General features: G+C 40.4%; 1 protein-coding gene across 4 annotated transcripts in view; it reads right to left on the reverse strand.

Moving 5' to 3' along the window:
- RERE (arginine-glutamic acid dipeptide repeats) overlaps window positions 1-14,855 on the reverse strand; it is a 468,771-nt gene that overhangs the window by 156,817 nt on the left and 297,099 nt on the right. The window contains exon 1 of one of the 4 annotated variants that reach the window (XM_017498337.2): window positions 12,035-12,329. The exons of the other annotated variants lie outside the window; for them this stretch is intronic. Coding sequence (XP_017353826.1) covers window positions 12,035-12,060 — 26 coding nt within the window. The 5' untranslated portion in view covers window positions 12,061-12,329. Of the gene's footprint in view, window positions 1-12,034; window positions 12,330-14,855 lie in introns of those variants that run through there. 4 annotated transcript variants of the gene reach the window in all.

A 14,855-nucleotide genomic window follows, 5' to 3' on the forward strand; every position in this document is an offset into this window, starting at 1 on the left:
AAAAAAAAAAAAAAAAAAAGAATCACAGATGCACAACACCTAGCTAGCCTGATAACATCACACAGCTATTTATTTGCCGGGTACGGTGGCTCAAGCCTGTAATCCTAGCACTTTGGGAGGTCGAGGCGGGTGGATCACGAGGTCAGGAGATTGAGACCATCCTGGCCAACATGGTGAAAACCCGTCTCTACTAAAAATACAAAACATCAGCTGGGCATGGTGGCGTGTGCCTGTAATCTTAGCTACTCAGGAGGTTGAGGCAGGAGAATTGCCTGAACCCAGGAGGCGGAGGTTGTGGTGAGCTGAGATCGTGACATTGCACTCTAGCCTGGGTAACAGGAGCGAGACTCCGTCTCAAAAAAAAAAAAAAAAAAAAGTTATTGCATCTTTTAAGCAGAAAGCTTTAGTGAAAACACAGGCATTCTTTTATTATTTGCAAATCTCGTTACATTTGACTTAACAGAAAAGACAGCTAGACTCTCCTATCTACTTTTGAATTCAATCTACAATATGTTGTTGTGCCTAAAGTATATGAAGATAATCCAGCCTAACACAGCCAAGTAACTAGAAAAGGGAAGAATATAGCCTTTTTGATACTATACCAAAATCTCAACAAGTTCCCAGCACTTTGGGAGGCAGAGGTGGGAGGATCACTTGAGGTCAGGAGTTGGAGACCAGCCTGGTTAATATGGGGAAACCCTGCCTCTACTAAAAGTACAAAAATTAGCTGGGTACGGTGGCGCATGCCTATAGTCCCAGCTACTCTGGAGGCTGAGGCAGGAGAGTTGCTAGAACCTGGGAAACGGAGGTTGCAGCGAGCTGAGATATACTCTAGCCTAGCAACAGAGCGAGACCACGTCTTAAAAAAAAAAGGAGGAAGGAAATAAATAAATAAATAATAATGAAGTCCACAAGCCATGCCTTGAGAACCACTGATTATGGTACATTCTGAACTTTTGAAAGTACTGGAAGCTAAAATTCATTTAGAAGATGCCAGGTTTCTCCTCTAACAACAACAGTAGCTGATATTTCAGAACTTACTATTTGTTCTAGGTGCTCTACAGTATTATCTCATTTCTAGGTATTAAGGTAGTTAATTCATGTTTTGATACCAACAGACATATTAGTATTGCTATTCACAGAAATTCAGGTCTCTTTCTATCCTGTGTTCAAAACAACACAGCACTAGACATGGTGGCACACACCTGTAATCTCAGCACTTTAGGAGGCTGAGGCAGGAGGACAGCTTGAGCTAAGGAGTTCGAGACCAGCCTCAGCAACAGACTCTAGAAAACAATCTTTTTAATTAGCTGGTCATAGTGGCACACACCTATAATCCCGCCTACTCAGGAGGCTGAGGCAGGAGGATCACTTGAGCTCTGGAGTTTGAGGCTGCAGTGGGCCATTATAATGCCACTGCATTATAATATTATAATATTGCCTGGGCAATAGAGCCAGACTCTGTCTTTAAAAAAACAAACAACAGGCCGGGCGCAGTAGCTCACGCCTGTAATCCCCACATTGGGAGGCCAAGGTGGGCAGATCACCTGAGGTCAGGAGTTTGAGAACAGCCTGGCCAACATGGAGAAACCCCACCCCTACTAAAAATACAAAAATTAGCTGGGCGTAGTGGCAGACGCCTGTAGTTCCATCTACTCCAGAGGCTGGTACAGGAGAATCGCTTGAACCCGAGAGGAAGAGGTTTTAGTGAGCTGAGATCCCACCACTGTACATCAGCCTCAGGGACAAAGTGAGGCTCTATCTCAAAAAAAAAAAAAAAGAAAGAAAAGAAAAGAAAATCTTTGTTTATTATAGTCACATAACAAACATAAGCAAAATAATACTAAGTTCTTTCTAAATGCAGGGCATACGTTATTTCATTATTCCATGACAACTCTATGAAGCAGTATCTCTACTTTATTGGTAATTAAAACAATACTAATTTTAACACTAATAAAGCAACTAACATATCCATTGAACGTTTACTATGTACCAGGCTTTTCAAGCTAAGCAATTGCCATTTATTTTCTTATCTAATCTTAAAGGCGACCCTGCAAGAGAGGTGCTATTATAACTGGTAAGTGTATAGGTTAGAACACTGAAGCTAAGAGACGTTATGCTGTTGCCTAAGATTACACAAGCTAGAAAGTGGAGAAATCAGGATTCAAACTCAAGGTCAGCTGACTCCAAAGTCAGAGCTCTCAATCACACTCCCATATGGCAGAATGATTAAGTTACTGAACCAAAATAATACAATTAATTACAAACAGAATGATAGGAATCCATATCCCTTTACATATTCTGGTTCTATGTTCATTTCAAACACCCAAGCAAGACAAAATGATCAAAAGAATGTTTTTAAGTTTGAAAGTCATGATGAAAGAGGAAAACATATCAAAGTTAAAGGCCAATTTATATAATACTCTTGAAATGACAAAATTGCAGAATGGAGAACAGATTCATGACTGCCAGGTGTTAGAGATGGTGGAGAGGGAGGGAGAGAGGGCGTGGGTGTGGCCATAAAGGGAGAGCTTTGTAGTGATGAATAGCTCTGCCTCTTCATTGTTGTGGTGCTTACACAAAACTAGACGTGATAAAATGGCACAGAGCTACATGCACACAATCCACCAATGCCAGTTCCCTGGTTTGGGTATTGTATTACAGTTACAAAAGATGAGACCACTCTGTGGTATCTGCAATATCCCGTGAATCCAAAAAATTTAAAGTTTTTAAAAAGTCAAAGGAAGAGGGGGATATACTACAGGCAGATAAGAAATAAGAAAGAATGCCAGGCATGAAAAAACTGATTAAAGGACAAACAGATCAACCCCAAATGACACTGTACACAGCTGAATTAGTAACTAAAGAAAGAGGGCCACAGCTTGTAAGCAATGAGATTCAATAAACTAACTCCAGTGATTTATTTCTGTCTTCTCTTATGTTTACTAAGGATTTCTGCTGTGGATTCATTATCTTAGAGACATTTTTATACTGTGAATCATATTACAAAAACCGAATTAAGAGCTGTGAAGAAGAAATTTCCCTGTGTAGCTAATGAGAAATACATGTTTGTCAAAACAGCTGAAATTCAGCCTATATTAATCTACAAATCTTTGTTTTGGAATATGAAAAAAAAAAATAGTTCCAGAAGCCAAATTACAACAATAATGATAAGTCATTGTTTTTATTCCTGAAGTATTAAACAGAAAACCATTGTATATGAAATCTGATTTTTTAAAAAAGTGTAACAAAGCAGTATCCATAGCAACTACAACTTAATATTTCAGTCCTCTTCAGCTGCAGTGGATTAAATAAAATGACAAGATGTTCCCTTTGAAAAGTAACCTGTTACCATGGAAACATTTTAGACTAAGAAATAAACAGGGAATGGACAGAAAGGAGCAGGGAGCCTGCAAATGAATATCAAAAAGGGAGAAGCATCTTCGCAGAGGAGACGGAGGCGTTGATGGGAGGCAGAGGGAGGGCCTGTGAGAAGAGCATGCCTGCTAAGTGCAGGATCCCGGCCCAACCCAGAGGCTTAGCCAAGAACATGATGTGGCCACTTCCTCACCCTGAAGAAAGGGGAAGGGGCAGGAAAGCAATGTTCTGTGAATGTTCACCAAAGACGCTCAAAGATCTCTATGTGATTACGGTGACTGCTTAAGGCAGGGACTTCATTTTACAAGGGGAAAGTGGAGGATACAGATATGGGAAGAAGGCATGAACAGAAGGCACCACCATGAAGTAACTAAGGGCAAGGGCTGACTCTCTCCTTTAGTCCCTAGCTTTGGTTTGTAACAGCAGTGTAGCCTGTGGTCCATTCCCAAGGTGTTGAGACTGAAAGGCCTCAAGTCAGACCCTTGTCTGTGGCTGGCGTCACGTGTGAATGTGATCCCTGAGAAATCTCTCTTCCTGTCCTTCAGATGGCAAACTTCATGCAAACATTTTTATCTTTTCCACAGGGTATGCAGCTGAGCAGGACGACTAACATGGCATCAACAGAATGAAGACCTTAGAAATTCCACTTAATAGCACATTTAGAAAGTGACCACAGAGGCCAGGTAGAGTGGCTCACGCCTGCAATCCCAGCACTTTGGGAGGCAGAGGCGGGCGGATCACGAGGTCAGGAGATCGAGACCATCCTGGCTAACATGGTGAAACTTCATCTCTACTAAAAATACAAAATTTAGCCGGGCATGGTGGTGCATGCCTATAGTTCTAGCTACTTGGGAGGTTGGGGCAGGAGAATTGCTTGAACTTGGGAGGTGGAGGTTGCAGTGAGCCAAGTTAATGCCATGACACTCCAGCCTGGTGACACAGCAGGACTCCATCTCAAAAAAAAAAAAAAAAAAAAAAAAAAAAAAAAAAAAAAAAAAAAAAAAAAAAAAAAAAAGTGACCAGAGAAAGAGTCTGTGGGTCCAGAAAAAATACACCACATTTTAAAAAAACCAAAAGGCAATTTATCAGAATCACCTTTTTAGACGGATTGTGAGGTAGGAATGAAAGCAAAGCTAAGAAGGAAGACTCATACAATATGCTGGGTTTCGCAATTTTCTCCAGCATGAACACATACTTCAAAGCTGTGTTTAACAAGTCTGGAATTTCTTTAAAATCTGCCATGTAAATGTTGTATTCTATTCCATCATAATTTCCCACTCATCTTTAGAGAAAAATTTCCCCAAATCGGAATAAAATCATTGTGCTAGCCGACTCTGGGCACACTTCCTGTGCGTTAGCCGTGCTCCTTAAGAAACAGCCAAAAAAAAAAAAAAAAGAAAAAACACCATTGTGGTTTGTGCATTCTATTAGGATCTCCCATGACAGTGGTACTTCATTCCTGAGAAAGAGGAGTTGTCGCCATACACCTGAGTCTAGATGTTCAAAAGCAGGGAAAGAGCATGGATTTCAGAATTAAATGAACCTGAATTAAAATTTCAGTATCAGGTTGGGTGTGGTGGTTCATGTGTGTAATCCCAGCACTTTGGGAGGCCAAGGTGGGTGGATCCCTTGAGCCCAGGAGTTCAAGACCAACCTGGGCAACACAGCAAGACCTAGTCTCTACAAAAAAAAAAAAATTAAAAACCAGCCAGGCATGGTAAAATGCATGTGTAGTCCTAGCTACTTGGGAGGCTGAGGCAGGAGGATCGCTTGAGCCCAGAAGTTTGAAGCTGCAGTGAGCTATGATCATGCCACTGCACTCCAGCCTGGGCAACAAAGTAAGGCCTTGTTACTAATGAAATTTTAAAAATAAAAAAATAAATTTCAGTAGCCAAGGTTTTGCTTGCATTAAGTGTGATTTTAAGGGCACAATTAAATCTGAGTCCTTAGTTTCCTCATCTATAATATGAAATTGATAATGCTACTATGTAAGGTTATTATAAAAATAAAAGATGATTTATGGAAAGAACCACAGTACCTGTTGCTTAGAGGTCATTATTATTATTAACTCTATGTACTGGCAATAAAAAAGAATGAGAGCTAATCCTGCTATTATGAGTTCCTATAGTACCACTTACCTTTCCTTCAGCCTATACACAGTCAGGATTTTATACTTATTTTGTGTAGTTATTTCTTTGAATAGCTGTCTTGCTCTCTAGACTGGAAGTATATGTGGGTAAGAACTAAGTCTGGTTTTGGTCACAACACAGAACTCACTGGCTCTTATTAAATGTATTTTTAATAAATAAATGACTCCAATATTCTGGGGTTTTTTGTTTGTTTGTTTGTTTTTGTGAGAAGGAGTCTCGCTCTATCACCCAGGCTGGAGTGCACTGGCATGATCTCAGCTCACTGCAACCTCTGCCTCCCAGGTTCAATCAATTCTCCTGCCTCAGCCTCCTGAGTAGCTGGGACTACAGGCACATGCCACAAGGCCCGGCTGATTTTTTGTATTTTTAGTAGAGACAGGGTTTCACCATGTTTAGCCAGGATGGTCCCAATCTCCTGACCTCATGATCTGCCTGCCTTGGCCTCCCAAAGTGCTGGGCTTACAGGCATGAGCCACCGTGCCCAGCCAATCTAACTCAACTACTGCTTAGCCACAGACAGCAAGTAAGGGCTCTGCTGCAAAACTTAAGAGAGTTAAGTCACTGTGACAAAAGGCCAGTCCTCCAAGCAAAATTAACTTAAAAGCAGGTTTGATAAACTGCCTAACAGGAACAAATTTTGTCATTCAATCAAAAATCAAACTAAAAAAAAGAATACAAATGAAAAAAACAAAGACAGATTTAGTCAACTTAAAATTATCACTTCCATATTCACACACAAATACAAAAGTCAACCCAAAAACCTGTCCAAAATCCAAAATCATAAAATTCTAAATTTTCTCGATGGAAAGTTCTAGAGAGGCCATCTGATCCAATCTTCTAGCTTAAAAGAAGAAACCAAGGCCTGAGGAAAGAAAAGTGCTCTTTTAAGGGGTCACACTGAGTTAAATACTAAAGAAGAATCCAGGCCACAGAGGCAGCTCTCCCACAGGGTCCTCCTAAATATAATTTAGGGTCCAGAACTAGAAATTTGGTGTTGCCTTAGGAATAAGAATTCCCATGCTAGTAAGATGCAATAAATATGGCCTCCACACACAATAATGTATGAGTAATGTCAGGAAAAAAACTGGTCAAAAAATTTTACAGCTGAGAAAGATCTAGTTTCAAAGAACTACAGTGACTTTGCTCTGTTGTCTAAATTTCTTACGTGCCTTTTCTCTCCTCCATTATGTGGTAACCTACTGTGTAGCTGACAATGTCATATAACAACATTCCACCACAGGCTCCTCACAAACTTTACTATAATGGCCTGCGGCAAAGTTTAGGGACTGCAGCCTAGCAAAGCTGCCTGTATGCCTGCACACATATGGAGCTTCAGCCAACAAACTTAAGAAAAAAACAAAAAAACCCCACTATGACCAAAACTCATTTACAAAGCAGCAGTCACTGCAGATTGAGCTGCTCTCCTGACCAAAGAGGTTGCTAGCTTACTGCACAGTGAAATCAAACTGTAGTAACAAAGCTGAATGGTGCACACCCGCCCCCAAGAAAAAAAGGGACTTTAGACCAAGCAGGCATGTCTACAACACATGTCTAAATGTTTCTTTGTCCCCTCTGGGGAATGTTATAAAAAACATGACAATTGCCTTATTCCTCCTTACTGCAGCGGTAGGGATATAAAAGGAAGAGAACACAAACAGGCATTAACTAACATACACACACACATGCACCTCTTGTGAGAAAGTGGCAGGGAATGTTTAATGCTGAACACATCAAATATTATAATTATGGAAGCAGAGCTTTAAAAAACAAAAATAAAAAAACTCCAAGATGTATAAAAACATAAACAACCAAAGAGAATAAGAAGAAAGTGAATTGGTAACTGGTTAACAATTACTATAATTCCTAAAACAACCCCTAGCATTGTCCTAGTTGAAGAGGCTATTTAAAATTAAAATAAAAAAATATTGGCCAGGCACAGTGGATCATGCCTATAATTCTGCCACTCTGAGAGGCCAAGACAGGAGGATAGTTTGAGGCCAGGAGTTCGAGACCAACCCAGGCAACAAAGTGAGACCCCATGCCAATTTTTTTTTATTTAAAAAAAAAAAAAAAAAAAGTGTTGTTGAAACAATCATATCTGTGTGAGCTTGAGATTGTACATTTGACCTTTGAATTAATAACAATAATGTACTAAGCAACTATGTGCCAAGCACTTTCACATTGTTTTCATCTAATCTTTACAAAAACTATAAGAAATATTTATTTCCATATTACCCATGAGAAAAATGAAGTTCAGGGGAGGGAAGGAACCTGCCCGATGTCATAGCTTGTCCAATGTCACTTATTAGGTGGAATATGAACCATACTACCTGGCTCCAAATCCAGTCTTTCCTCTTACCATAGATGATGTTTTATTTACTCAACATATTCATACCAAAGACCCATTTGCCAGGTACGCTACTGGAAATGGAGGCTATAAGAATAGACTTGGCCCCTGACCCAAAAGCTTAATATCTAATAGGGAAAATAATCAAATAAATTTGTAGCTCGAAAAAGTCTGATATAAATAATCTCTGATTTTCCCAGTTGAATTAAGAGGAAGTATTTCACCTTAAGACTCAAAGTATCATACAGTGTATAATATGAGATAGTTATCTTTCAGAATTGTTTTAAACACACATTCAAGCATGAATCTCATTAGACCAAAAAGAAAAATAAATTAGCCTCATGCTTTACCACCCAAAATGGAGGACTACAGGCACGTCCACATCAGAAACTGCTCAGAAGAGATGATAACCGATTATCTGTGCTTATTTAGGTAAATGTACACACTATTTAAAATATTCCTCTAGCTATTATTTTCTGCCTACTCTCTCATCCTGTCATTTATCTTACAGGATAAATGGTATTCTGGTGGAAGACAACTCTGTCCAGTAACAAACAAAAAGTACCTGGCAAATGGGTCTCTGGTATGAATATGCTGAATAAATGAATACACAAAGCAAAATGGAAAAAAATTTCAGAAGGAAAAGAATCAGGAAAAAAGAATAACTAGAGAATCAGAGACATCAGGTCTTAGGTATATTAGAGTCTTCTAATTCATAAATTAACACACTAGCCAAGAGTCAAGGAAGAAGTGAAAAGCAGATTAAGAATGAAATGTCAGCAGTGCATGGTCAGCGGCTCACGCCTATAATCCCCGCACTTTTGGAAGCCAACATGTGTGGATCGCCTGATGTCAGGAGTTCGAGACCAGCCTGGCCAACATGGTGAAACCCCATCTCTACTAAAAATACAAAAAATCAGTCAAGCGTGGTGGCAGGTGTCTGTAATTCCAGCTACTTGGGAGGCTGAGGCAGGAGAATCACTTGAACCTGGGAATCAGAGGCTGCAGTAAGCTGACATCATGCCATGGCACTCCAGCCTGGGTGACAAAAGCAAGATTCCATCTCAAAAAAAGAAAAAGAATGAAGTGTCAGGCCAGGCACGGGGGCTCACACCTATAATCCTAGCACTTTGGGAGGCCAAGGCTAGAAGTTCAAGACCAACCTGGGCAACAAGGTGAAATACCGTCTCTATAGAAAATACAAAAAATTAGCCAGGTGGCACCCACCTGTAGTCCCAGCTATGTGGGAGGCTGAGGCAGGAGAATCACCTGAGCTCAGGGAGATCGAGGCTGCAGTGAGCTGAGAGCACACCACTACACTCCAGCCTGGGTGATAGTGCGAGAACCCATCTCAAAAAGAAAAAGAAAAGGAGTGAAATGTCAAACACAACCAAGTTCATTCTAGCTTTCAACCAAAGACAGACTGCAAAACGTATGTTGACAGAGAAATACTTTAAATGTGAGGCTCCCTCAGATTCTATTACAATGATAAGAACAACTAATAAGATAATAATTTTGTGAACTTTTATATTCGAAACGTATACTTGCTATATTCCCAACATTTCCTCATAGTGTCAAGTGCAAAAGAAGCAGAATCGTAAGCCAAAATGAAACAAACTAGCATCTTTTCCATGTTCAAGCTACACAGACCAAAGATTTCATCAACCAAACAGGATAACTTCCCATGAGCTATTCCCTCACCTCCTTCACCAGACAAGCACAGAAGCCCTAAAGCAAGGCTTTAGCATTCCAAAAAATATTTTTCCAAGACAGGATAATATAGAACAAATACATACTACACAAGAAGTAGCTCTAGTAACTTATTTTATTGGATCTGAAACATAGACAAATTCGAGTCTTAACAACAGAATATCCACAGATCAGTCAGTAACCACAAGTCTTCACCATCAAATAGATGGCGGTATCCAAGCTCCATAAACATAGATTTGTACTAGGCCTAACAGGCCCGCCATGCCAGTGGCAGGCACCTGATCCAAAGCTGGTTCGGCTGTGAGCACAGCTTCCTGTTTACATTTTTATTTGCTAACTGTAAAGAAAGTTTCAGAAGAGGTAAAGATCTAGACAGAAAGGCAGTACTCTCCCAACTCAAACAATGAGTTTATTCCTTGAGCCTGAAATGTTAGTCGTGCCCAGATTCCACACGTGCATAACAGAAAGTGGTGCAGTGTCCAGTTCCTCTCATCTATAGAAGGGATACTACATGGTATGGGGAAAGTGAGTACTTGCCCAAAACTCCCCAGTTCAGTGCCCAAATAAATATGGTCAAAATGGGAAGAAAGCCCTCACATGGATTAAAAAAATGGATCACAAAAACAATAAAAATGCATACCCTAAATTATCCCTCTACAATTCATCTCCTTAGTTGCAATCCCAAAACTGAATCTGTAAGAATACAGATTATACTTCAGTCATTTTTTTTTTTTTTTGAGATGGAGTGTCCCTCTGTTGCCCAGGCTGGAGTGCAGTGGTGCTATCTTAGCTCACTGCAACCTCTGCCACCCAGGTTCAAGGAATTCTCCTGCCTAAGCCTTCCGAGTAGCAGGGATTACAGACACATACTACCGCGCTCAGCAAATTTTGTAGTTTTTAGTAGAGATGAGGTTTCACCATCTTGGCCAGGCTGGTCTTGAACTCCTGACCTCATGATCCACCCACCTCAGCCTCCCAAAGTGCTGGGATTACAGGCGTGAACCACCATGGCCAGCCCAGTCATATTTTCAGTGGCTAGAAGTCACCAGCATTAGCCTTCCTAAAAACTTTTCACTAAAATCAAGGGCCTCCTTGGAAAGAGCTGACCACACAAAGCTCCAAATTTATACTACAAAACTAGGAGCTTACGCAAGGAATTTCTCCTTGTATTAATGCATAGCAAATTTCTTCTCTTTCCTATGAGGGTTTTTCAATTGCATATTCTTCTTCAATATACTTTCTTCCATCCTCATGAATGCACAAAATTTAGGTGGCATTCAAAATTTTTCTAACCTTTATCAGAAGGAAAAAGAAAGAATGGAAAACAAAAGGAGCAAATAATGTAATTCAAAAACATCATTTCATATCTACTTGGGTTAAGAATTCAATTTGTCCTAAATCTTTTTTTGACTGGCTCCCTAAATGAACCATGGTGAAAGCCATCTGTCTGAATCCACTCTGCAACAGGACACCCAAAAATCACAACTTCCTCTGGGTAGAAGAAACTAGTGTCTGGCTATCAAGCAGAGGGTACGAAATGTGGCCTTGTCAGTGACTGCCTTCTCAGCACCAACTATTCTTTTTACTCCATTTAAGAGAACAGAATTTTAAGTCACATGACAACATACACATATGCAAAAAATGCTATCCGATTCTAAAACAAAGATACAAAAACCAAATACCTAAACTTCAATTTCTAACACAAATGTCAATGCATATATATTTTTTAATTGCCAAGAAATTTTCCATAAACTCCAAAAGGAAGATGAGTCTGCTTTCTTTTGAAAGCAAGAGATGAAGTAAAGACTGATGGGACACAACCTTTCATTTTTAAAAAATTCATTTTAAGGTGATACTGTTGCCACCATAATTCACAACTGTTCCCTGCATATGTCAGACTTCAGAAAAAAAATCACAAAAATTATAATTTCCCATGGCAAATAGGCTCTCAATCAAAACAAGGTTCCACCCACCTTCAAAGCAACCAATAGCTGCCCACCTACCATCCTTCCTAAAACATCCAAACAGAGCTGCACTTGGGCCCAGGCATTCCATACTAGCCACAAGGCAAGGGGGCGGCCTGCAGGCTTGCTCCGCAGTTCTTGAAGGCAAACAAGCTTGGCAACACACACCCAGCACGACTGAGGTTAAGATTATACTAAGAGACGAAGAGGTAAGGGAAAGGGCTTTAAAGAAGGGAAGAGGACAGGGACAGAGGGATCCCACAAAGCTTCACATTCTACGTCTGCTGAATGCCTCTCTGGTAGTCCCCATTCTTAGTTCTGATTTTACGCTTCACAATACCACCTACATGGCCAGCCAGGGCTGAATTAAAGGCTCTCAGGAACATGCACTATGAATGATGAAATGATTCATAAACACCTTCAGAAGTGAGAAAGAGCAGCAAAACCCATCGCTGTTTCGGTGAGGCCAGGGAAAGAGAGCCTACCTGCAGGGGCTGAATGGATCATCCATGACTAACACGGGCTCTGGTGAGTCTAGCTGGATTCCTGAGCCTCTACTTTCTGCTAAAACTCTGCCCTTTTCTACTCTAACAACTCAAAATGGAGGCACATGCAGTCTCAGAGACCTCATAGAGCTTTCACTGAGCTTGTGCTATGACCTAAGCCTTCACGCAGAACGCAGAAACTTCCCCTCACACTGACAGGACTGAGCATGTGCTGTGACCCTCCCTCATCCACACACTGTCTCTCCACGACGCAATCAATCTCAACCCTGCTGTTTCCGTAAATAAAGCACAGCCAACAGACTCTGCAGCTTCTCCCTGCACACCAAGCTAGTGTGCAGGGAAGTGGGGCCTTAGAAAGGGGATCCAAGACAGCCAACACCAGGGAACTCAGCAAGCCAGCCTAGGAGAGGCTTCAGTTAAATGCCTTGCTCTGCCAAGACAACAGCAAGTTTTGTCTTTTTTTAAATTTTTTAAAGGTAAATGGTGATTTTAAAAAGCAAGATTGCCAAGAAAGAATAGAAACAAAAGACACAGATATGAACGACTACACACAAGATCAACTAAAGAAATACTGCAGCACATTTAAAAACATAGTAGTAGCTACTTAAAAGAAGCAATTTTACAAATTTCTTTTTGAAACTCTAAACATTTAACAAAAGACCAATCAGGGTAGTTATGGAGTGTCTGGCCTTGTCACAGTATAGATGGTATTGTGAGTAGGGTGGCTAAAGAAAGCTGTATTTTCTGCAAAGAGCTTAATCTTCCTTAGATAAAAAACTAAAAATAATAAATAAAATGTTCCCCAAATAATAATTTAAACTATTTCCTAAAGTAATACTAGCCCAATCAAGTCTAGCTTGAAAATGTAATGCTAACAATTAGGCAGGAAGGTTCAAGATTCAAAGAACACCATGCCACAAACACATGAACATCCAAAAATCTCACTTGAGGTCCTGATTCAAAACACTAAGGCAGATCCATGTAAGAAATCCTAGTTTTGGACGTGCAGGCTTAGTTTCCACTTGCAAACTGAGAGGTGATTCTATAGATTATTAATCAGTTACAAAAAAAAAAAAAAAAGGAAGACCATGAACCTTGCCAAAATTATAAAGGGCAAGATGGGGCAGGAAAGGGCAGTGCCAATTTTGTTTCCCAGAAATGTAATGGAATGTCAGAAAATTAAAGCCTGTTTAAAAGAACACATAGTGTCCTCAAGATTCCAAGGCCGGGCGCGGTGGCTCACGCCTGTAATCCCAGCACGTTGGGAGGCCGAGGCGGGCGGATCACGAGGTCAAGGGACCGAGACCATCCTGGCCAACATGTTGAAACCCTCTCTCTACTAAAAAGTACAAAAAATCAGCCGGGCGTGGTGGTGCATGCCTGTAGTCCCAACTACTCGGGAGGCTGAGGCAGGAGAATTGCTTGAAACTGGAAAACGGAAGTTGCTGTGAGCGCCACTGCACTCCAGCCCGGTGACAGAGCGAGACTCTGTCTCAAAAAAAGAAAAAAAAAGAAAAAAAAAATTCCTACAGTAAATGCAGAATCAATTCCATTTCCATAGCATTCAAATTTATGCTATGAAATAAACTAAATTCTGAAGCTATGATTCAATAAACTCTTATCCTGCTGATAATGTAATTTACAAAATACAAGAAATGCCAAGTACACTTAAATATGCTTTCCTTTGACCTAACACAGGAAACAAGTATCTACAGGCTGGTAGAACATTTTCCCTTATTGGTATCTGAGACAACATATTCCCAAAAATGCTGTTACTACAAACAGTCTAGAGGAAAATACTTTCTCAACACAAAACCAATGGAATTAGAACCTTGCAGCCAAATAATATGAATATGAGCAGCAAAGAATTTCCTCCCAAAAGTGTACATTTAAAAAAAAAAAAACCTACCTAACCCTTTCATATGGGAAATGTTTACTTGAAGAAAGCAACACAAAATAATATGTAATAAATTCATCAGTCTCTGAAAACTCACAAAACTGTTATATAGAGCACAGTATAAAAATGGTTATTGTAACAGCAAGTTAAGAAATGTGGATTATAATTTTGGTCTTACTAGATGTCCTGAGTTACCAAAATCCAGTGGCCTTTTCCTGTAATAACAGATTCCAATGGTGGCGCCAGCCTATGCTGACATTCTCTTCATTGTCTTTCCTGGCGCTGGCATCTGACAGTTGGCTTCACATACCATGTCACTGAGACAGCCCTTTCTCTTGTCACCCCTCAGGGACAGCATACCCCAGTGGTCACACCCTAGACTTCCACTTCTTCACCCTCTCTCTCCTGAAGGAAAGTCACCCATACTACCACCATGCCAGCCAGCTCCTCTCTGAGGACACCTCCTTCCTGGTGGCAGGTCAGGAATGAAGGAGCTCCGTGCTCCTTTCACTGCACCTTGCTGGGGAACTGCATCTCTCTTATTAGATTATAAGCACTTCAGGGACAAGGATGCTACCTAAATCATCTTTATTGGAACCGCTCAACTCTCCTATTTTGTACCTCAAACAACAATATCTGAAGTACTGCAAAGAGCACACAGTATCACTCATATGGTATGGCTGGCAAAAATTCCATAACCTAGATCTAATCATAGGGAAACACCAAACCCAAACTGAAGAACATCTGACAAAACTGGCTTCTAACTCTTCAAAAAGGTCAATGTGATAAAAAAGCAAAAAAAGTGAGGAAACATGTCATGAAAAGAAAGAGAGACAAGGGATATTAAAGATATACAACAATTAAATGAGGCTCATGATCATGGGGAAAATTACTATGAAGGCC

This window comes from Cebus imitator, unplaced genomic scaffold (genome assembly GCF_001604975.1).
Source record: "Cebus imitator isolate Cc_AM_T3 unplaced genomic scaffold, Cebus_imitator-1.0 Scaffold240, whole genome shotgun sequence".
In the NCBI taxonomy this organism is placed as follows: domain Eukaryota; kingdom Metazoa; phylum Chordata; class Mammalia; order Primates; family Cebidae; genus Cebus; species Cebus imitator.